The sequence below is a fragment of the Panthera pardus genome, unplaced genomic scaffold (genome assembly GCF_024362965.1).
Source record: "Panthera pardus isolate Hobbes unplaced genomic scaffold, ASM2436296v1 HiC_scaffold_13, whole genome shotgun sequence".
NCBI classification, from domain to species: domain Eukaryota; kingdom Metazoa; phylum Chordata; class Mammalia; order Carnivora; family Felidae; genus Panthera; species Panthera pardus.
The window spans coordinates 199,353,424-199,377,453 of record NW_026526688.1 but is presented as its reverse complement, the minus strand read 5'-3'; the positions used below and the strand labels follow the sequence as shown (position 1 = coordinate 199,377,453).

Here is a 24,030-nt window from a genome sequence, read left to right as displayed (position 1 = left end):
CAAACTGAGGGTGGATGGGGGGTGGGAGGGAGGGGAGGGGAGGTGATGGGCATTGAAGAGGGCATCTTTTGGGATGAGGACTGGGTGTTGTATGGAAACTAATTTGACAATAAATTTCATATAATAAAAAAATAAAAAATAAAAAAATAAATATGTGCAGCCTATCGTATGGCAATTATACCTCAGTAAAGCTTTTTTTAAAAAAACCCATGCGTGGGGAGGTATTATTATTCCCATTTTACAGATGAGGAAATAGAGTCATACGCAGCTGAATGAATTTGCCCAAAGTCACGAGCTAGTGAGTGACAGTAAGTGACAGAACTGGAAACCGTACTCGGGCCTCTGGCTCTGGAGCCCTTGGCCCCCCTTCACCCCTGTGCCTACTTGGGTCCTCAGTTGGGAGCTCTTTCAGGGTCAGATTCTTGTCTCACTCATCTTCACCTCTTCTCTACCCCCGCCCCCTCTCCTAAGTGCATCACCCATTCCTTTATATGATACCTACTTGGTGCTCATTGGTCAGTTTTTGGATTGATGAATGAAAGCATAAATGGATTTTCTGTCTGCAGACTTGCAGGAAGAAAGTAGCTGTGGGACAAAGGCATTTGCAGGAAGACTGGGAAGATCCTTGAAGCACGTTAGAGACCCCGCGTCCCCACGAAGAAGCCATCAGACACGGCTCTTGGGTCCCACTCTCCCGAGGCTTTGCCCAGTCTTGGAGGGACGTGGGGGCACCGCATGAACTGTGTGGACGCCTCAGGCTGGGTGTGACTGCCAGCCAACCCAGTGGGCAGGTGACTGTCACCTGGTTGTCCACATGAGGGCAAGGTGGGGGTCTAGTAGGACCCTCTTGAGAACGAGGCTTCTTGTTCCCGTTCGAGCAGGGAAATGAACGTCTGTCTTCCAGACCAGCTCTGTCTGTCTGCCATACTTCTGTGTCTTCTTGCCTCTGGCCCCCGATGTTTGTGGGCGTTGCCGTGAACCAGATATGCAGGTGCCTATACTGTGTATCTTTGCAGACCCTGCCTTCCGTTGGTGGCTCCTCTCCGTTCTCTGAGGCTGGTCAGAGGCCCTGCCTCTCCAAGAAGCGTTTGTAGGGCCCCCCAGACAGAAGTTTCTTCCCCAGCCGGCAAGCTGTCCATTTGTTCCTTTGGGGGACTTCTTCCCTCTCCACCCCCATCAGACTTCTTCCCGAAGGTCAGGTTGTAGAGGTGAAATCTGTGCTTTTCAAACTGGGCCTTGTCTGCTTCCGAGGGACACGTGGATGGACATGGTGGGGCTGTGCAGCCACGGGAGATCCGGGGTCGGCATCCTCCGCCGGCCCCCACATCACATAAGTATTCTTCCCTGTGTCAGCCACCCGAGACCTCTCCGAACATAAACAGATGAATATTAAAAATAGGTTACATGAAGGGGCGCCCGGGTGGCTCAGTCGCTTAAGTGACCGACTTCAGCTCAGGTCATGATCTTGCCGTCCGTGGGTTCGAGCCCCGCATCGGGCTCTGTGCTGACGGCTGGGAGCCCGGAGCCTGCTTCGGATTCTGGGTCTCCCTCTCTCTCTGCCCCTCCCCCACTTGCACTCTGTCTCTTTCTCTCAAAAATAAAATAAGCATGAAAAATTTTTAAAAAATCGGTGACATGGCAGAAAACAGAATTCCACAAAGTTTTTCAATATTTCTTATTGTGGTAAAATATAGATGACGTGAGACTTACTGTCTTAACCGCTTCTGCTCACACAGGCCAGTGCCATGCAGTACGTTCACCCTGTTGTGCAAAGCGTCCCCGCCATCCGTCTTCCCAAACTGAACCTCTGTCCCCACGAAACACCAACTCCCCGTGTCTGCTGCCCCCAGCCCCTGGCACACATCATCTGCTTTCTGTGTCTATGGACTTGACTGCTCTAGGAATCCTACAGTGTCTGTCCTTTTGTAACTGGCCTATGTCACGGAGCACGCCGTCCTCCAAATCGTAGCCTGTGTCAGAATTTCCTTTCCTTTTAAGGCTGTGTGATACCCCGTCCGTATCTGGGTTACGTTTACCTTTGGTTTTGCAATGAAATTCCACACGCGCTTTTTTTTTTTAAGTAACTTTTTAAAGTTTATGTATTTATTTTGAGAGAGAGTGTGTGTGTGGGCAAGTGGGAGAGGAGCAGAGACAGAGGGGGAGAGAGAGGTTCCCAAGCAGGCTCTGTGCTGTCTGCGCAGGGCCCGACGCGGGGCTCAAACTTATTAACCGTGAGATCATGACCTGCGCCAAAACCAAGAGTCGGACGCTTAACCGACTGAGCCACCCCAGGCGCCCCGAAATTCCACACACGTTTAAAGATTAAAGGAAAGACTTCACCAAGACACGTGTTCAAGCAGGCCGCTTTTTGGCTTGTGGCGTCCCTGTGAGGGGAGGGGGTGCACATTAAAGGGAGCTGCCATCAGGGGCTCGGGGGGCCACGTGTGAGAAGCATCAGGCCCCCTTGTTCATGTGGCATCTTTTCTGGAGAAAGGAGAAGAGGCAGTGGGGACATAGAGAAGACACACTGATGTCAGAATGAACTGCTTGGTTGTGGGACCCAGGGGAGTGGATGCATTCCCTTGTCTGGGGTTTCTGGAGCCCCTCAGGTGCTGGGCCCTCCCCCCGAGGGGCTCGGGTCCCCGCTGGGTCAACGGTGCGGTGAGGGCCAGCGGGAGGAGGAAAGGCAGAGACGAGAGTGACAAGCATGTGCTCGGTGAGGACACTTCTAACACAGTGGTTGGAACCGGGGACGGAAGGACAAATAGAGGATCTTCAGGAAGACGAGGATGCCGGGCATTTCAGTCCCGCGGGGAGCCCCCAGGCACCCGGGAAGGGTGGAGTCCCAGGGGTGTGGTGGGGGGAGCAGAGGAACAGATGAGACTTTGCAGGCGTACCTCTGCTGGGAGCGGGGTGGGAAGGGGCTCAGAGCCTGTTCCGAAGTTTAAACTTTCATCCTCTGGATGGGATTTCACGCTGGGTAGCCACGTAATTCCCTGCACCTTCCAGAGAGATAAATGTGGAGGGAACGGCCAGACTCCAGAAGCCCCAGCGAGGCGAGTGTTTGCAAACAGAGACACCCCGTGGTCCTAAATTGCACGCTGCACCTCCCAGTGCTTGCTTCTTTGCAAGTCGTGGAGGCCCTTCCCGAGCCCCCCCACCCCCACCCCCAGTGAATGGGCGCTTGAGCTCAGCCTAGCGGGCTGCTGTCTGGAAGTCCTCTCTCCACACCCCCCGCCACTCACCTGTGTGGCTTGTGGCCTGCCGTCCCCAGGTCCGCGGGGAGCTGCTCCGGGAACGCGTGCAGCATCTGGAGGCCCAGGAGGCACGCTTCGCGGAGTCCCTCGCCTCCCTGCAGTTCCAGAAGGCCGCCAGGATAGCCAAGACCCTGTGGGCTTACACCGCCCTCCTGAGCGTCCAGGACCTGCTCTTGGAGGAGCTGAGCGAGTCGGAGACCCTGACGAAGCTGGCCTGCGAGCAGATCCTGGGGTCGCACAGCCCGGTGAGCGCGGGGGCTCGGGAAGGAAGAGGGGACGATCGGGGATGGGCTCCTCTGGCTCCCCTGCCACCCCCCGCCGGCAAGTGGGTGGTCGCCTGCCCTGTGTATGCTTCAGGGTCGCAGTGAGGACTAAGTGAGGGAACTTACAACCCCGAGGCTGCTCGATTGCCTTGCCCCTGAGAAGTAACCTTTTGAATTACAACGTTTTTAACACCTCTGACACCGGGATGCGTCTCCCACATCCACAGCAGCATCAGGAGCTCCGTCACAGAGCCGTGAAAAATAACAGTGTGGCTTTCAATTAACGGCGCCCTAGATGCAATGAAATACTGCACTGTTGTTTACGTTTATGATCACATTTGTACGGTTATTCCCGCACGCCGCGTTTTTTTCAAGGTGCGAGAGGTGTATTCATAAAACAAAAGCCATGGAAGTAACTGAGGACTAACCTTAGATCCTTGAGGAGAGTGTTTTAGAATTTCGTATGTTATTATCCTACCTCTGGAGAGGAAAAGGAATTCAGGCTTATTGAGTATATGCGAGCAAAAGCGCTAACAAGCTGTGAATGGGCATACTCTCATTTGAGCGTTAAGAGTTCGTACGCATGCATCTAAAAATGACGCGTTAAGCGCGATTGAGTGTAAGTTGCGGTCTTACTGCTGGACCTTTATGGTCCCTGTCACACGTTATATTGCTTAGTTATAGCACTGTGCTGTGAAGTAGGTACTGCTGTTCAGTTCTCGGGTAGAGAAATTGAGATCCCGGCAGGTGGCATATCAAGTTCTTTGTGAAGTCCACGCGGCTAATAAAGAAATGCCAGGAGCGGAATGCAGTCTGTTTCTGACTTAAACTCTCTAGGTCACGTTCATGGACTGTCCACCTTGATCTTGCCGGTGGGGGTTAAAAGTCATAAATAACATTAGATTCTGAAGAGTCCAGAACTACTTTTCCCATAAACATCATGCGTCCTGCACTGTGACCACAATTATGACGTTGATTTCTGTTAGGGATAGAAAGATGTGGAAACGTTGGCATTCCAGCACAAAACATCTGGATGCTAAATAAATAAAAATGAGCATACTTCTTAGTGCTTTGTGAGTTCACAAGAGAATGTGGAAAATTCCCAAAGGCCAAGGATATCCTGGGGAAGGCAAATCCAGAGGCTCAGATCCAGGGGAAAAGACCGAAACCTACAACCCAGGGATTTGGGGTTCATTTGGGGGAGACAGGAGATGAGGCTGGGGGTGTTCGAGGAGGTAGGACACCCAGTGAGGGGGTGGGAAGAGAAAGTCACCTGCTGTCAAAGGTGTTACCAGGGAAACCTGTCCTTCCCTCCCTTCCCCAGCCCTGCTCTGGGGGTGGGGGTGGGGTGGGGTGGAGGGGAGTCTCCCCATGAATTTGTAGTCAAAGGCTCTTGCTGCTGTGAGGAAGGAATCCAAAAATACTTTAGCCCTCCAGTCAGGAAATCTCTAAGCTGATACATTAAATTAAAGTGGTTTATATATACAATGGAATACTACATGGCAATGAGAAGGAATGAAATACGGCCTTTTGTAGCAACGTGGATGGAACTGGAGAGTGTGATGCTAAGTGAAATAAGTCAGACAGAGAAGGACAGATACCATATGTTTTCACTCTTATGTGGATCCTGAGAAACTTAACAGAAGACCATGGGGGAGGGGAAGGGGGAAAAAAAGAGAGGGAGGGAGCCAAACCATAAGAGACTCTTAAAAACAGAACAAACTGAGGGTTGGGGGGGGGGGTGGGAGGGAGGGGAAAGTGGGTGCTGGGCATGGAGGAGGGCACCTGTTGGGAGGAGCCCTGGCTGTATGGAAACCAATTTGACAATAAATTTCATATAAAAAAATAGAATAAAATAAAATGGCTGTAGGTTGAATGACGCCTCTGGTGCATGGCCAAAGCCACGGCACATCTTCTCTAGAGAAAAATAGCCTCAATCTGGGCAACTCGGGATTTTCACAGATAAATTTCAGCCAAATAAGTATTCTCAATTGAATTTCGGAGTCCCCTAACACGTAAGCAAGACGAGATGATGTATGTGTCGGAGAAACAAAACCCAACAGATTAAAATCCCTAAAGACGTCGGATGCTCGGATTAGCAGCCTAGACTATAAAATCACGATTTATGACATTGCCTTAAAAATTAAGGGTGCTACCAAAATGATTTTAAAGTTTCATTCACCTGGAGAGCAAAGCAAGTCTCCAGTTGCGTATATGTGATAGAAGACCCAAGATAATGAAAAGAAAACTTGATAGACCATTGATGAGTCGTTCGTGATAGTGAGGGGTTTCTGCACACCCCCCTCTTTCTGTGGGCGATCAGACGAGACACAGGGAAAGATACCAATGAACTGAATAACCCATTCATCAGTCTGTATTTAATGTGCACCTACAGAATCTTACAGCTGGCAATTAACAAACACATCTTCTTCTGCAGCACACGTTGGAACAGTTAAGGAAACGACTATATAATATCATTTTGACCACCTTTTTGAAAGAAAAGACCAATTAGGTTTAAATCCACTTAAGAAAAGGTCATTACTCCAAGCCCATACTTTGGAAGTTTTAAAACTTACCTCTGAATAAGTCATTGGTCAAAGAAATCATAATGGAAACTTCTAAAACTGTAGAACAGAAAAATAATGTAATAATGTAAATAAAACAGATCAAAATTTGTGGGATTTGGCTAACGCAGCTTTTCAGCTCTAAGAGAAATGAATGCTCTAAACTTAAATTAGAGAAGAAAAGTTCACAATTACAATCATATAGAAAGCTAGAGGGTAACAGTGACAAATTAATCTGTAGAAAGAAGGAAGGAAGGTTGCATAAATAAAATTTTTAAAACTGCCAAAATCCAACCAAACAAAACTGTGATAGAAAAGATCAATAAAGAGAAGAGGTGAATTTTCTGGGGGAAAAAAAGTCTAATAAAATATACAAAGCTCTGACACAAGTGACCATTTAAAAAAGAGATAAGGGATGAGTAAATAATATTATATGTATGTATGTATTTATTTATTTAATTTATTTTTAAATGTTTATTTATTTTTGAGAGAGAGAGAGAGAGAGAGAGAGAGAGAGAGAAACAGTGTAAGTGGGGAGGAGCAGAGAGAGGGAGACACAGAATCCGAAGCAGGCTCCAGGCTCTGAGCTGTCAGCACAGAGCCCGACGTGGGGCTCGAACTCACAAACCACAGGATCATGACCTGAGCTGAAGTCGGGATGCTCAACCACCTGAGCCACCCAGGCACCCCTGGGACAAGTAAATAATGAAAAGCAACATAACTATAGATGAAGTAGAGTTTTTAAAAACAAAACTCTACCAACAATTTCATGTAGATAGACTTGCAAACTGAAATAAAATGGAAGAATTTCTAGAAAAATGTAAATCATCAAAATTGACTCAGGTAGAAGTCTATTTATAATCCTATTGCCATGAAAGAAATTGATTCAGTAATTAATAAGTCTTCTAAGACACTCAAAAATACACCTACCCCGATAGTTTTATAGGTGAGCTCCAACAAACTTTTCCACCTCATCTACACAATATTCCTGGTGTTAGAAAAATAGGGACTATTCCTCATTTTGTGAAGCTCAGACAGACAACCTTTACACCGAAACCAGACATGGGTAGTATGAGAACAACGAACCCTTCACCCTTACTTGCAAACTTGGATGTACAGTTTGTAAACAAAAATTAACATAGGCCAGCCAGCCATGAAATAATGAGTACAGCATGGCCAGGTTCAGTTTTTCCCAGGAATAGAAGGTCGGTTTAACCTTAAAATCTCCATTTACAAAGTTTGCCAGATTAGCAGATTAAAGGAGAAAAGAAAAAACTCGCACGATCGTCTCAGTGTAACAGACAAAAACTTCTTGGCAAATTAGTGACAGGAGGGGATCTGCACAGGGTATTTCCCCAAAATCCACAGCAAGTATGGCTGAGGGGTGATGGGCATGGCCCTGAATTATAGGTGAAGGATGCGAAGCCTTCGGAGGAGGGGCAGGTCAAGGTCGTCTCTCGATTAGGGGCAGAGTAGATATGAAGAGCCTCTGGTGTTCGGTTCACATTGTGTCTGCTCCTTCTGGGTGCCCTGGGCAGCCCGTCAACTCAGCCCTGAGATGCTCGGTGGCTCTTTTTATCTGAGACCACCCTGATTTCTGTAGTCATAGGGTTGGATGTGACGCTTACATTTTCTGTTTATCTCACAGCCTTTCGGGGTAGCACCAAAGCTTCCTTATTCTTGAATGTGTTTGCAAGAGTTGGGTATCCCGAACTGGAACCACGGGTCCTGAGTCAGATGATGTAATTATGAAGTTGGTGGTAAGGCAATGGATGTGATGCCAGCGTTTTCTCGATTTCCGTTTGGAGGGGAGACAAACCTGTTGTTTGGCTCCAGATATTAGACTTTCATTCCACAGTGGATCATTCTGTCAAAACCGCTTTCCCTGGTGAATGGGCTTCTAAGCTGTTAAACCCTCAGGGGACTTAAAAAAAAAAAAGCATGGCATGAAATGCTGTGAAAGAAATGAGTCCTAAGAAAAGTGTATCGTGTATCAGGTGCACCTCCTTGGATGGAAGATTTAGACTTAGCTTGTGAAATGGGAACGCACACGAGGCATAATTGAATCACGGAGGCAAGTGGCGGAACGGGCAAGTCTGCATAGGACGGACTTCCTCGGCACAGATCATGGGACCCCGGACTGACTGTACCCACCGAGTTCACACCGTAGCTTAAATTGCTGTGTTTCCCTTCTTCCAAGTCTGAAGCCGGTGTCTTCCTCTGTTCATGCTCTGGCTTACTGCCCTCTTGCTGTCAATCACCCAGCCTGCGGATTCTGCCTGAACTGTTTTCTTTCCCTCACTTCTGACGTCTGCCGCCCAGCTTCACTGCTGGCATGAATCTAGGCATGAAAAAGAAAAATAACACTACTGGTAAGTCGCTCACATTAATCGAGCTCTCGTTAAGTCCAAAGCATCCTGTTAAGTGTTTGAACCTTCTGTCAATCCCATGATGCATTGTCTAAAAATGTTTCCTGGGGCACCTGGGTGGCTCAGTCGGTTAAGCATCGGGCTCCGGCTCAGGTCATGATCTCAAGGTTCGTGGGTTCGAGCCCCACGTCGGGCTCTGTGCTGACAGCAGACCTGAGCCAAAGTCGGACCCTCAACCGACTGAGCCACCCAGGTGTCCCAACCCCATGATGCTCTTATACCCAATTCTACCCATTCTAGAGGCTCAGGAAGGTTACATCATTTCACCAAGCTCCAGCAGCTGGCAAGTGGGGCTTACCCCTTCTCCCGCAAAGCCCGGCTCCTGTACGCACATCAGTTTCCACCCCCCTCCCTCTCCCTACTCTGGTCCCCTCCACCCTGCAGCCAAGGAATCTCTGAAACATAAAACCGATCATTGACAGCCCCACCCCAGCTCTGTATTTAAAAACCTCACCTCAGGGTGCCTGGGTGGCTCAGTCTGTTGAGCCTCTGACTCCTGGTTTTCAGCTCAGGTCATGGTCCCAGGGTTGTGGGATCGAGCTCCGAATCGGGCTCTATGCCGACAGTGTGGAGCCTGCTCGGGATTCTCTCTCACTCCGCCTCTCTCTGCCCTTCCATTGCTCGTGCTCTCTCTCTCTTTCTCTCTCAAAATAAGTAAGTAAACATTTATTAAATAAATAAATAAATAAATAAATAAATAAATAAATAAATGCCTCATTTCCACCACTTGGGGACGGACCCCGCATTTCAAACCTCTGGACTTTCTGTTGCTTCTGCACACTTGAGAGACATTCAGGCCTCTGTTCCTCTGAATCACCTCTGTCTGGCTTCTTCGCCCCTTTGCAAGCTCCTATCCATCTTCTGAGACAAGCCACATGTTGCCTCCTCTGTGAAGCCACCCGTGATTCCCTTGGGCAGAGTTGGTCTCTTTCAGCTTTGCGCTCCCACGTCCTCCCTCCTGAGTCTCGGCGATAGCAGATGATGTCTGCTTCCTGTCCCTATAACCGCACAGCTGTCTCCCACACTGGACTGCTAGTTCCCAGAGTCTGGGGGCCGTGTCTCATGCACTCCTGATCTCCGGTGCCCAACGAAAGGCCTGGACGTGTCTGTCAGTCTGTCTGTCTATCATCTCGTTGTCTATCCATCTCCCCATTCCTTCAGCAGATACCTGTGGAGTGGGTCCCAGAGAAACCGAGCTGGGGGGTACGGCCCAGAGTCAGAACAACGTGACATCACCCCTCAGCGTGGCGCCCAGGCAGCTCTGTGCCTTCAGGGAGATTTTCCTATACTCTCTGTGCGTCCGCCACCTTATCTCTAATGGCGTGATAGCACCCTCCTACCTTGTACCGAATCGCGTCTGGCCATGTACGCGTCGGGTACGTGCTGCTGCCATTATTACTATTATGAATAATGAAGACAGTGATGCTGATGCTGACCGTTGTTCCTTCTACCAGCCAGGCCCTGTGCTCCCTGCCCTCAGCAATTCAACTTCAGTAAGGAGAGCGGGCATGAGGGAAGACCGCCCCAGAACCGAGCCTTGGATTCCATTTGGGCAAAGTGGCAGGTGGGCGGACGGGTGGCGGAAGGCGTTTGGGGGGACGGAGCGGCCTCTGGGAGAACTGGACAATAGCAGTTACAACCTTTAGGGCACAGTCCATTCACGTTCTGTGACCTGGTCTTGGAAAACACGTGTGGCGCTCTCTGTGCTCTTCTCATGCCGTGGAGAGACAGGCAGGGGCGGGTTCGAGCCTTCCTTCCCCATGTGGTGGCCGGGGCCGGCGTCTCAGTGAGAGTCTGGTCCGGGACCAGGCTCCAGATGTGCTGACTCAACAGACTGTCGGATACCCATTAACGCTGTTGGAAGCTCTGGGCTGGTTTCTCTTTCCATATGGGATGCTGCGACGAGATGGATGGCCATAGTTAGAAACCTGCGCGCGTTAGAGGACCCTCCTCGGAAGTGTCCAAAGTCTTCCATGGCCCTGGCGGGCAAAACCCAAGTGCTCACCACACTTTGCCTTTGGTTTACCTCTCTGGCCCTTTCTTCTTCTCTCTTAGTTCTTGAGTATTTCTGAGCTGGAAGTGGGGGGGGGGGTGCTTTGAGAACCTTTTGAAAATTAGATGCAAACTTTGGCTCCTCATTAGGAAGGCAGACTCTTTGACACTCACTTTAGGAAGATGATGGACCACCATTGTCTCATGGAGCCCATCCGAGGCCCCTTAGGACTAAAGCCCAGCCTTACCCTCCAACCCCACTTAGAACACTGGCCTATCTGCCGAGTAACGGATTCAAGGTGCCTGCCTTCTACGAGTCGTGGGACCTTCCAGTGTCCCCTGTGCCCCTTACCCACTGAGCTGTAGACAGTCTCTTGTAGCCAGATTATCCGACTCTGGTGGCCTAAGAATGCAGATTTCTTCTGTTCGGCCAATGAGAGGCAGATTAGCCAATGATTAAGGACACAGACCCTGGATTCCCCTGGCCTGGCCTCAAATTCTGTCTCTGCCACTTAATTACTGCATGAAACAGAAGCTTGCTTTAACTCATCTGCCTTAACTTCCTTGTCCATAATGGGGAAAATAAGACTATGCATTACTTATGGCAGAAAAACAGACCCCCTATCAATGGAACAGAATAGAGAACTCAGAAATGGACCCACAAACGTATGGCCAACCAATCTTTGACAAAGCAGGAAAGGATATCCAATGGAATAAAGACAGTCTCTTCAGCAAGTGGTGCTGGGAAAACTGGACAGCGACAGGCAGAAGTACGAACCTGGACCGCTTTCTTACATCATACACAAAAATAAACTCAAAACGGATGAAAGACCTCAATGTAAGATGGGAAGCCATCAAAATCTTCAAGGAGAAAGCAGGAAAAAACCTTTGACCTCGGCTGCAGCAACTTCTTACTCGACACGTCTCCGGAGGCAAGGGAAACAAAAGCACAAATGAACTACTGGGACCTCATCAAGATAAAAAGCTTCTGCACGGTGAAGGAAACAATCAGCCAAACTAAAAGGCAACCGACAGAACGGGAGAAGATATTTGCAAACGACATATCAGATAAAGGCTTAGTATCCAAACTCTATAAAGAACTTATCAAGCTCAACACCCAAAAAACAAATAGTCCAGTGAAGAAATGGGCAAAAGACACGAATAGACACTTCTCCAAAAAAGACATCCAGATGGCCAACCGACACATGAAAAAATGCTCCATATCACTCATCATCAGGGAAGTACAGATCAAAACCACACTGAGATACCACCTCGCACCTGGCAGAATGGCTAACATGAACAACTCAGGCAACAACAGGTGTTGGCGAGGATGCGGAGAGAGAGGATCTCTTGCACTGCTGGTGGGAATGCAAGCTGGTGTAGCCACTCTGGAAAACAGTATGGAGGTTCCTCAAAAAACTAAAAATACAACTACCCTATGACCCAGCAATTACATTACTAGGTATTTATCCAAAGGATGCAGGTGTGCTGTTTCGAAGGGGCACATGCACCCCCATGTTTATAGCAGCGCTATCGACAAGAGCCAAAGTATGGAAAGAGCCCAAATGTCCATCGATGGATGAATGGATAAAGAAAATGTGGAATATATATATACAACAGAGTATTACTCGGCAATCAAAAAGAATGGAATCTTGCCATTTGCAACTACGTGGATGGAACAAGAGGGTATTATGTTCAGTGAAATTAGCCAGAGAAAGACAAAAATCATATGACTTCACTCATATGAGGACTTTAAGAGACAAAACAGATGAACATAAGGGAAGGGAGACAAAAATAATATAAAAACAGGGAGGGGGACAAAACAGAAGAGACTCATAAACATGGAAAACAAACTGAGCGTTGCTGGAGGGGTTGTGGCTGGGGGGCTAAATGGGTAAGGGGCATTAAGGAATCTACTCCTAAAATCATTGTTGCACGATATGCTAACTTGGACGTAAATTAAACAATTAAAAAAGCCAAGAAGACTATGCATTCTATAGAGCCGTTACAGGACTCAGTGAGACCAATCTCTGGAAGCACTTAGCACGGCGCCCAGCATGCTGTGGGTCCTGTTGGGGTGCTGTGCCCCCGTACAGGCCTCGCCCCCGGGCGGACGGATATGTGCTGATGCCCCACGTATGTCAGCGGCAGGTGCCAGCCGCCAGGCACGGTGCTGAGCGCTGCAGTCAGGGAGGTGGGGACGTCGCCCTGCCCTCTGGGGTTCACACTGTACAGAAAGGTGCAGGGACTTCAGGCAGCTGCAGACACGGGGCAGCATCTTGGTCCCGATAACAACACACCATAGCCTGGGGGCTGAGGCAACAGACACTTTTCTCACGGTGCTGGAGGCTGGAAGTCCAAGATAAAGGTGCCAGCGGTCACCTGCTGCTTGGGGCTTTCTTCCTGGCCGGCAGACTCAGTGACTCCTCACGTGGCAGAGATTAGGGGCTCCGGTGTCTCCCTTCCACTTCTTAGGACACTGATCCCATCATGGGGCCCTACCTTTGACGACGTCTAAACCCAAATGCCTCCCCAAAGCCCCACTCCCAAACACCATCCCATGGGGATTAAGGCTTCAACACATGAATTGTGAGAGGCCCCAGACACTCGGTCTGTGACGGGCACGTCGTACAGGGGAGGTGAGTGGGCGCCTTAGGAGAGGGGGAGTCTGTATCTTCCAAGGGACCTCAGGAGCCCTTCACTGAAGAAGTGCTCCTGAGCCAGGGCTTGAAAGGAGACCCAGAATTGGCCAGGCAAGCAGAGGAGGGCCCCACAGGCGTCAGGAGCCGCGTGCACAAAGGCCGGGAGGCGTGAGGGGTCCCGTCGCAGTCGGTTCGTGCCGTTTGCACGGCCGGACGGGCGCGGGAGGCCAGGTCACGCGGGTCCGGGAGGTCGGACGTAACCCCCGGCCCACTTGCCTTGTGCTCACCGCCACCCCTCTGTGCGCACACAGGAGCTCCAGGAGCTGGGGAGGAAGCTGGAGGGCAGGCTGGCGAACCAGGAGGCCGCGCAGCTGCAGCGGGCGCTGGCCAGTCGGCAACAGTGGGCCGGCGACGGGCCCGGGCTTCTGAACGAGCCCGAGGACGCGGATTCCGATCGGCAGGTCTCCGCTGTCCTGCAGCAAGCCCTGGGCAAGGGCCGGAAGTTACTGGAACACCAGCAGCAGAGGTGAGCCCAGCGCCCTGTGGCGCCGTGTGGCGTCGGTCCCCTGTAGGCCTGGTTGGCACCCGGCCCCCCAGCTCCGCCGGACGCGGTCCCCGGGCTGTCATGCTCCCGTCTCAGGCATCCTCCAGCGCTCAGACACCTGCTGCTAACTTAGCTCACTTGGTCCCTGACATCTTCTTATACTTGGTTTCATTGAAGTTTTTACTGAACATATGTTTTGAACTTTTTACTTTTAAATAATTATAGACTCACAAGAAGGGGCAGAAATAGTGTGGGGGAATCGCCGTGTGCCCTTCCCCCCAGCCTCCCCCAGCGGCAGCATCGTTGGTAACCACAGCGCGTTATCCAAACCCTGACTCAGTGCAGCGAATGCAGGCCTGACTCCGATCTCACGGTAAACGTAACCGTTTGCATCCTGCTTTGGAACAGACAGAACCCCGGTCTTTGTTAGGGCTGCACTTTGCATTCTTCTTCCCTAACAGACCACTGGCCTTTGCCAAGAACTCTTGGGAAACGTAACTTTTTAACAGCTTCGTCATTTTCCGCCATGAGTAGAATGTTGATGTGGAAAAGACAGGGTGCAAACTATAGACACAGTGTGATTCCCTTTATGAAAACGCACACGCAGAAATTAATTAGAAGGAAACAGACCAAATTGTAACGGACGTGACCCCTGGGTGGCGAGATTCTGGGTTAGTTTAATTTATCCGATTTTGCTTGCCTATAAACACAACAGCAAAGTGCAGTTCTCGTGCGGAAGTCAGAAAGCCTGAGAGGGACCCTCACGTGAAAAGGTGGCACCAGCGTCTGTGGCCAGTGCCAGGACCAGGCTAGCAACACGGTTCTGGGTCCATGTCCACACAGGGAACGTGGTGGGCTAGGACCCCAGATCTTGGTCTCTCTCGAGCGTGACAGCTAATCTTAAGACTTGTCCAAGCAGGACCACGGATGGCCCAGCAGAGCCACAGAAAAGTCTCCCACAAAACTTCTCCCCTTGAGGAGCCCTCTGTCCTGGTGGGCCTCCATAATATGTTATTTGCAAAGTGTTCTAGGCAAGAAGAGGTTTAGCCTCTTGTGGCCATCTATTTTAATAGATATTTAAAAATATATAATGTAGATTAGATTCATGATTTTTTAAATGTTTATTTACTTTTGAGAGGGGGAGAGAGAGAGAGAGAGAATGCAAGCGGGGGAGGGGCAGAGAGAGACGCAGACACAGAATCCAAAGCAGGCTCCAGGCTCCGAGCTGTCAGCACGGAGCCCGATGTGGGGCTCGAACCCATGAACTGCGAGATCATCACCTGAACCGAAGTTGGACGCTCAACCGACTGAGCCACACAGGCCCCCCTTGTGATCGTTATTTAACTAGATGATCTTCTCCGAGGGTCACATTTTAACTAAAGTGGACTCACGTAGATTTTGTCTGCACTCTAGCTGGAGGGAGGAGCGAGACCACAGCGTCGTGCTCGAAGATTTGCTGGAGAATATGGAGTTTGACACCTTCACGACCCTGTACAGCCAGGTGAGCCCCCGTTAGCCATGCTCTGGGCCGGCCCTCGTCAGCACATCATGTCACCTGTTCCTCCGAGTGCTCGTGTCCTCACCTGTAGCACGCATGGCGGGGGTGACAGTGGAGCCCAGGGAACTGCTGGATGGGTTTATGACAGGCGCCTGGCCCAGGGCCAGCAGGCCGAGGACGTCCCATCGGGCACAGTGGCAGCAGCGGTGACAGCAGTCGCGACCTCCCTGGTCAGCTGCTTTTCCGAGACTGAAAGGGCTCCCAGACATTCTGCTCTCCTCTTCTCGGTCTGGCACACATGTGACCTGCACAGAGCAGGCGCCACCGGGAGCAGAGCTGGCCATGAAATCAGGTTTTACTCTCTTTAAATGCTCTAGCCTTCCCATTTCATGCTGCTTCACATTCCCTTTAAAGCAAGACGCGGCCTCGTTGCTTCGCGAATAAAATGGGAAGGGGATGCCGCCTGAGACACGAAGGGCTCCAACCCAGCGAGGCGGGAGGCTTCCTTGTGCTGTGGGAGGGGCCGGGACCCTACCTGCATTCCTCACCGAACTCCTTACCCCCTCGCGGCTCCAGCGTGACCACAGCCATTTGTAGACAAAGTGGATTTTTTTCTTCATCACATAAGGCATGACTTAGAGTCCACTTAACTTCAAAGACCCTGACATCCTCTGAAGAGGTTTTGTTCCTGAATAAATATTCACTGTGTGCCTAATAAGCACCAGGGACTCTCCTGGACACTGGGATTTCGGCAGTCAACACAAAAGATCGAGTCCATTGCTCTCAGGAGCTGGAAAATAAATCAAGGCGTATAAATGAAAGGTGTACGAGGGGCGCCTGGGTGGCTCAGCCGGTTAAGCGTCCGACTTCAGCTCAGGTTAGATCTCACGGCTCGTGAGCTCGAGCCCCGCCGTGCTGACAGCTCAGAGCCTGGAGCCTGGTTCGGATTCAGTGTCTCCCTCTCTCTCGGCCCCTCCCCTGCTGGCTCACTCTCTAATACACAACAGAAATCCATGCAGGAAGGAGGGAAAGGGTCCTGGTAAGAGGGAGGCAGGAGCAGTCACGGTGAGAAGAGAGGGCTGGGTGACAGTGACAGAAGCAGAGGTTGGAGGGACACACTTTGAAGATGCCGGAAAGGCTTTGAGCCAAGGCGGGCGGGTGGCAGCTAGAACCTGGAAGAGGCAGGAAGACGTGTGGCCCCCCTAGAGCCTGAGCAGGGGCCCTGTTGACATCCTGACTGTAGCCCAGTGGAAGTGACCTCAGACTTTCGTCCCCCAGACTGCAGTGTTGTTTAGAGCTGCTGTCTGCGTCTCCCCAGTATGGGACGGTTCTACACGCTCCGGCTCATTTTGTGCTCACAGAATCCTCTGCCATAAGGCTTCCTGTCACCCACTTTACAGATAAGGAAGCTGAGGACAGAGAGAAATAAAGGCATTGCTCCAGGACACACATAGTCCCGTCTGTGCAGTGGGGCTGGAAGCCAGCTCGGGTTTGCCAGAATGCAGAACCCATACTCTGTCTCTTTTAACCTTTTGTTTCGACACAATTTTAGGGGCGCTTGGGTGGCTCAGTTGGCTAAGCATCGCCTTTTGAGTTTGGCTCCGATCATGATCTCGCGGTTCATGAGATCGAGTCCCAAGTCGGGCTCTGTGCTGACGGCACAGAGCCTGCCTGGGATTCTCTCTCTCCCTCTCTCTTGGCTTCTCTCTCTCTCTCTCTCTCTCTCTCTCAGAATAAATAGATAAGCTTTAGGAAAAAGATATGAAACAATTTTAGATTGGTAGGAAATTGCCAAGATAGTATAGAGAGCTCCAGTACCACCCCCCCGCCACATTTCACTGGTTTCCCCCCATGACTGCATCTTACAAAACTCATATAATATCAAACCAGGAGACTGACATCAATTACAAAGTGTTTGTCCAGTTCTGTGTCATTTTATCCCGTGTAGATCCATGTAGCCGGCACCACAATCAAGATACAGAACTATTCCCTTGGGAAAAAGACCTGCCTTTGTCCCTCCCACTCCCCCCCCCCCCCCCCCGCCCATCCCCAACCCCCAGCGACCACTGAGCGCTTCTCCATCTCTGCATTTTTGTCAGTTCTGGAAAGAAAGATGCACGACAGGATGTGACTTATGGAGATTGGCTCTTCTCACGCAGCATCCATCCAGGGGTGGGCCATGGCATAATTGGGGACCATTCCCACTTGGCCCCACTGCAGGCCAGAGCCGTGGCCGTGGAGCAGGAGTTGAGAGCATCTGGGAGGATAGATGGAGGTTTTGGATGTGTCCTGATGACCGAATAGATTCTTCTTGACAGCTCTGTGAATCTGGGAATGTATTTTCAAGACTGAGCTGCTAAAATATTTATCTCCCTGGGACCAAAATCCTAAGACCATCATCCGTTAGGACGTGTTGTTCGTCAAGGTCAGCGCGGTGAGGTGCAAGCTTCCTGTTAACCCTTCTAGGAGCTGAGACTGGCGTCGTACCTGTCCAGGCTGGCGATGGTGCCGGGGGGCACGCTGCGCCGGCTCCTGAGCGTGGCTCTGCCCACGGCCTCGCCGGCCGAGCTGCTGGCCGCGCTGGACTCGGGCAGCCAGAGGCATCCGGACCACTCGGCGGAGAATGATGGTGGTGGGGAGCAGGCCGACCTGGGCAGGAAGGGGTGAGTGCGATATCCAGGCTGCTTTTGGAAAACGGGGTGAGATGCCACGAAGGCAACAAATGGAGGGAGGAAGCAGGCCCGGGACACACACACACCTTCCCGGTCCGCACTTCATCGCTCATGGAGCAAAGGACACCCGGACCAGGGGCTGTGAATCCTTTTGAAGTCATGGTAGGCCTAAGTATTTCGTCCAGACTTTTATTTTCATCGCCAATTCATTTTCCAAGTAGAATCTTAAGGTGTTTCCCCAGCCGTAAATGCCACACACACTAAAGTGTAAAAAAAAAATGCATCAAAGGAAAAAGAAGGAAAAGAAATACCCATGGTTCTAATACCTGGAGAAAAGGGCCATTAGCATTTCCTTGCAGTTTCCTTGCAGGGTTTTAGGAGTGCGTTTGGTGGGTGCACGGGTGTGTGTGCGCGAGTGTGTAGAAACATGTCGGAGTACGTCTGAGTGTGCAGCAACCCCAGTATGTGGCACCTACCTCCCCCTTCGCAGCCGGATGGCACAGTCGGGGGCGCCTACTGCCTTCTCTCTTGGCCGCGTGCAGACGTCCTTCTGTACAATCGTGATCACTTAGACTATGATCTCTGCTGTTTATTAGTTTAAAATTCGTACTTTCCACAGTTCTTGAAACACCTTCGTAGGAGGTTTGGTTTGGACTCCTGTTTTGCTCAATTATGGACAACGCTGCATAGACGCTTCCCTTCAGGAGCAGGTGCCAGGTGTGAATCTGGGCATCACGGGCTCTTTAGAAGGCAAGGCAGGAAGCAGGGCTGTGCAGCGAGGGGGTGTGGGGAGCAGCCGGCGGTGCCGCCGAGAACAGAGTTTGAGGGGGACGAGGTAGCAAGAAAAGCCACGGCCGCACCCGGAAAGAGTGTTGGACGCCGGGCGGTGAAGCCAGCCTCCTCCGCCAGGACCCCCGAGTCCGCCGAAGTGCTCACCCACGTGTATGTACATTATTTTCCTGAAGAAGGGGGCAGTGTCTTTTTCTCCATCTCAACCAAAAAAAGGAGGAAGCACCGCCAAGGGCGAAGAGTAGGGCTGGGTGAGAGGCAGGGTGGGACTGTGGGGACAGGAGCTGTGGGGTAGGGGTGTGAGTCCACGGGGGGCCAGATGAGTCCCTCAGGGCAGCGGGGCCCAACAGCTAGGGGCTAGGTGTGGGCGTGGTCAGGGCAGGTGTGGGTGTGGGCGTGGTCAGGCCTGAGTGGGTGTGGTCAGGGCTGAGTGGGTGAAGGCGGTGCTGAGTGTGGGTGTGGTCAGGGTTGCGTGTGGGCGTGGTCATGGCTGGATGTGGGTGTGGCCAGGGATGGGTGGGGGCCGGGTCAGGGCTGTGTGTGGGCGTGGTCAGAGAGCTGCACTGCACAGGGTGGTTTCTCTCAGTGCACAGAGAGGGAGGGACATGCAGATGGCAGGTATTGGAGGTGACCCTGAACCTGAATGTGGCCACCCTACTGGGCTGCACCTTCAGCCAGTTCAGTTTGGGAGGCTGGTGAACAGCGATTGCTGATAGACAAGGCAAGAGAACCCAGAGCGGCCGTCACCACGCGTGTGGGGCAAGAGCTTGCCATTTCTTTGTCTGGCCTCGTGGCCAACTGGACTCAGTTCTGGAGCTCTAGGCCACTTGTCACTGTCTCTGAGGTCAAGGGAGTCCCAAGCACCTGGTGCTCGGTCACAAGTTCAGGGTCTTGGGTTTCAAGCAACCAAATCTGATGGACTGATCTCAGCAAGAAGGCATGTGGCGGGGGAACCTGTCAGAATCCAGGTAGAGCCGAATCCCCAGGTCCCGAGATGGGCAGGACCAGGAGAGTACGAAAGACCTGCTCTCTGGGGTGCTGCCCTCACAGGACCATTTTCTCTGCCCAGGAGTTCGCTCCCGGGAGAGCGAGGCTGACACCATGGGAGAGGGTCTGTCTCCACCCCCAGCCAGGCAGTGTGCACCAGCAGAAGCAGAGCAGGAGCCTGGCCAGAGCGGAGCACGGAGAGAGGACTCTCAGCTCCACAGTGTTCTTTAGTGAACTGACCTGAGCCCAGGGCCCTCCAACATCTCCCTCCTGTCCCTCTCCTGTGTGACCCTGCAATGTCCTTTCTACAGCAGAGAATCACAGTCCTCTGCTGGACACTAGCGCTCCCTGGGCAGCCCTCCTTCCAAGCTTCCACCGGGCCATTGCGGCTCTCTTAATATATTCGTAAAACACTACTGAGCATTAGTAGCATGCCCGCTGTTGTAGCATTAGTAGCTGTGGGAGAGTGAGGAAGACAGAGTCGTTCTGCATGGAGCGTGCCCTCCAGGGATGGGCAGTCCATACGTCGGCACAGAAAACGCATACCTCCACGAACGCTCCGTGTGCTCCCTCTGTGGGGACCCCAGACTCCGCTCAAGTGTCTCCACCTCTCGGCAGCCTTCTCCTGCCTGACTGATGTCGCCCGTTGCCCGGCTCTGACCCCCGGACCGGGAACCTCCTGGGGACAGAGATTGTGTCTTGCCCAGAGAAGGTGCTCGATCAGCGTGCCTTGAGAGAGAGACAGAGCCGTGAAAATGAGTTCTTCCTGTCCGCTCAAGGTCACGTTGAGGGATGGCGTGCCATCGCGCTTTTGGGGATCGTGGGTCACTGGAGGAGCCTATTTTTCCAGATGACGTAAGACATTCCTTTCTCGCCTTCAGGAAGCACCAGGGCTGGTGGCAAGCCCTGGAAAGCAGACTACGGGGAGAACTGATAAGCGGAGGATTGGAAAAGATGCTCTGGGCCCACGAGAGGAAGGAGAGGTAACACTGGGCACCTGCTCCGGTGGGCTGGGCAGCGGGTCCGCCCGGCTGCGCCTGTGAGCAGGACGGGAGGCCAGGGGCCCCCGAGTAACCCGGGGGAGGGTGACTCCAAGCTACCCACATTCCTTCCCTAAAGACTACAAGTTTTACTCAATGGGCTTAGTTAAGGAGCTGAAGATAAGCCTCTAGCTGTCAGAGAATGTTCTCTTACCACTTATTAGCGCTTTAACGATGGTAGTTATTTTAACTAGTGACTCAGTGGCCATGGGATTTGGGACCATCTGGCTAACGCCTAGGCTTCCAGGCCGGTGATTTTTCGATAGCATCAAGCACCTCTCTCTTTTAGCTGTGGTTTCTGCACACCTGGATGTCAGAGGACAGTTGGGGGCAGGATGGTTTTAGATTGCTCCCACCAATTGAACAAGTACGTCCCGTGGTTCTTCCTAGAAAAGCTTTAGAGAAAGAGTGAGGTCAGGTGGATTCATAACAGGGTAGAAAGTGATGATACCCAGTATGTGCTCCGGAAACGGTCGATGTCCAAGGGAAGTGTGTATCCTGAGGCCTGTCCCTTCCGTAATTTCTTGACTGAGGTAAAGGGGCCGACGCCAAGCGTCAAGAACTGTCCATGATAAAAATCCTGGAGCCACTGTTAATAGTCTGGATGTCAGCATTTAGTCCCATAGAACTTAGATCAGGGTTTTGAGCTCAAGCCAAGAAAACCAAATGCAAGCTGTGTAAACATCAAGTGCCCCACGAAGGAGCAAATCAGTTCCTCCAGATAAGGACGGGAAGTGAAGGCACCCCCAGGCTGCATTGATGTAAGTGGGGTGAGTACAGATCAGGGGGAATACTCCCCCCCCTCCCCCGGCTCGTTCCGCCAGCCTTTGCCCTGCCCGGAGGCACTGGGGAGCCATGGCAGGAGGAGGAGAGACTAGATCACACAGAGCTGGGTGGAATCCTTGCTCAGATTCATACCAGCTGCAAAGGCAGGAGGCAAGGGAGCCTCATCTGTCACATCTGTCCCAGAAGGGCCGGCAAGCCTGTCAGTGACTTCCAGGAGGTGACCCCCAGGGATATGGCCTCGTCATGCCCTGCGTGGGCACGGAGAGAACCCTGTGGCCTTTAGGTGGTAGTTCTGGCCGTTGTCAAGAGTATCCAGGGATCTAGGGGCTGGACTGCTCATGGACAGGATTCCAGCAATCCTGTTATGGGACATTCCCCCCAAAAGTGTAACTCCTGTTTCAGACACAGTCTGCCTGACTGCTGACTCTTGCTTCGCAGTCCGATCTCATCAGCTTGCTTTTGGTATGAGGCTCACGGGCCATGATGTCCTGGTAAATGTTGAATAATTGACTGGTGGGGAGAGAGCCAGGGTGGGGTTCTGCCTTGTGCCATTTACCAGTTTCCGTGCTATCCCTACTCTGACCAGGACTGATGTCAAGCTTGTGACATGATAACAGCGGGCTCACAAAACTCCTGCAAAGTTCAGTCGTGAGTCAGGGAGAGTCGTCTGCAAGCCGTGCCACTTGCTGCGGGCTTCGGCTAATTTCAGGGGCAGTCTCGTGATCACAGGGAGAAAGTCTTCCATTGAAATGACACCTGATCGGGGGGCACTCAGTCGGTTAAGCGCCTGACTTCGGCTCAGGTCATGATCTCATGGTTTGAGCCCCGTGTCAGGCCCTGTGCTGACAGTTCAGAGCCTGGAGCTGCTTCGGATTATGTGTCTCCCTCTCCCTCTGCCCCTCCCCTGCTCTCTCTATCTCTTTCAAAAATAAACATTAAAAAAAATTTTTTAAATGACCCCTGATTGGGGGTGCCTGGGTGGCTCAGTCGGTTAAGCTGCCGACCCTTGATTTGATTTTGGCTCAGGTCATGATCTCACGGTTCGTGCATCGGGCCCTGCACTGGCAGCATGGAGCCTGCTTGGGATTGTGTCTCTCCCTCTCTCTCTCTGCCCCTCCCTACCCCACTTGTGCATGTGTGTGTGTGTCTCTCTCTCTCAAATACATGAATAAAACTTTTTAAATTACTTAATTAATTAAATGACATCTGATTGAGGACCTAAGGATCCAAGGCGGGGAGAGCTCCATCAGGACACTCAGGAGGGCCACTTGCCAAAAACAACACATCTGATCATCTGTTCTTTCTCTAGCATATTGCGGAAGCCATGTCCCCCTCTCAGAGAGAGGGCGGCATTGCCTGGAAAAGGAAGCTGGCCACACCTGTCCCTGGAGTCCGTCGGAGAAGTGGCCGCTGTGCCCATCGTAGGGGCAGAAGCCATCGATTTGTTGAACACAGGCGAGAAGCTCTTCATATTCAGAAATCCAAAGGAGCCAGAGATCTCGCTACATTTTCCTCCCAGGAGAAAGAAGAAGAACTTTCTGAATGCCAAAAAGGCCACTTGGGCCTTGGGCCTGGACTAATCCAAAGGGAGCTCTCTGGAGTCTGAAGACAGATTTTTTTTCTCCTGCACACGTGTGTGTGTGTGTGTGTGTGTGTGTGTGTGTGTGTGTGTACATGCCCAAATCCACACACATTTGTAGCATATGACTCATAGATAGAAATTGCACATGCATAAGACACCAACACCCCCAACATCCACGACTTTCAAGGACTCAGTTCAAGCTGGTCTCCCGAATTTCCAGAAGGTTCTCTGTCCTTAGCAGCACAAGGGACGTGACGAGACACAGGACCAGCCTTGAGCACTGTGACGCTACCCCTCTGAGGGTGTGGAGGAGACCCCAGCCCCCAGGTTGTACCCCGGCACCGCCTGGCTGCTTATGGGCTGTGTGTCCAAGGGGGCTCTCTGTTCTTGCATTTTGTATTTGTTACATATTCTGTTTTTATCAAGGGAACATTCGAAAATACATTACACAGAACTCTTCTCGAAAATAAATTACACAACGCTCTTCTCGGTGGAACTTGGTTTTGCTCTGTGTAGGAACCCTTTATTTTAATTACCTCTTGGGTCTTGGCTGGACGTCGTAAACAGCAGAGATTTGCCCTCTATCATGCCAGCGGCCGGAAAACATGCCAGCCGTGGGGTAGACGATCTCCAACTCGAATCAGTTATTTCCGGCTTTTGCAAATGAGGAAATCCAAAGGCTGAAGAGGGTGAGGTGTTGTGTGCAGGCTCACAAAGTCAGTAAGTAGCAGGATGGGGGTTCCTATGCTTTATGGCCCCAAATCCTCGCCCTTGCCCCGCACTCGCTCGTGGGCACACTGCCCACGGGTCCTGGTGTTTCACAGAAGCTTTGATCTGCTCTCACCCCTCCTACCGTCACACGTGGTCAAGCCGATGATGTCTGGTTGCAGTGGGACTGGCTCACCCCATGAGCTTTCCCGAGGGTAGGAAGTGATTGAGAAGGGGATCCTGTCACCAGCAAGGGGAGGACAAGGGCTCCTGATGA

At 51.6% G+C, this 24,030-nt stretch overlaps 1 protein-coding gene across 7 annotated transcripts in view; it reads left to right on the top strand.

Moving 5' to 3' along the window:
- Positions 1–23,541, top strand: part of EVC2 (EvC ciliary complex subunit 2) — a 135,301-nt gene extending 111,760 nt beyond the window's left edge. For 5 of the 7 annotated variants that reach the window (XM_019453730.2, XM_019453731.2, XM_019453733.2 and 2 more), the window contains 6 exons: positions 3,275–3,502; positions 13,459–13,673; positions 15,105–15,192; positions 17,656–17,852; positions 20,519–20,620; positions 22,773–23,541. In XM_019453730.2, coding sequence (XP_019309275.2) covers positions 3,275–3,502; positions 13,459–13,673; positions 15,105–15,192; positions 17,656–17,852; positions 20,519–20,620; positions 22,773–23,043 — 1,101 coding nt within the window. In that variant the 3' untranslated portion in view covers positions 23,044–23,541. The remainder of the gene's footprint in view (positions 1–3,274; positions 3,503–13,458; positions 13,674–15,104; positions 15,193–17,655; positions 17,853–20,518; positions 20,621–22,772) is intronic. The other 2 variants (XM_019453732.2, XM_053901701.1) reach the window with 2 other exon arrangements.
- Positions 23,542–24,030: the final 489 nt, after the last annotated feature.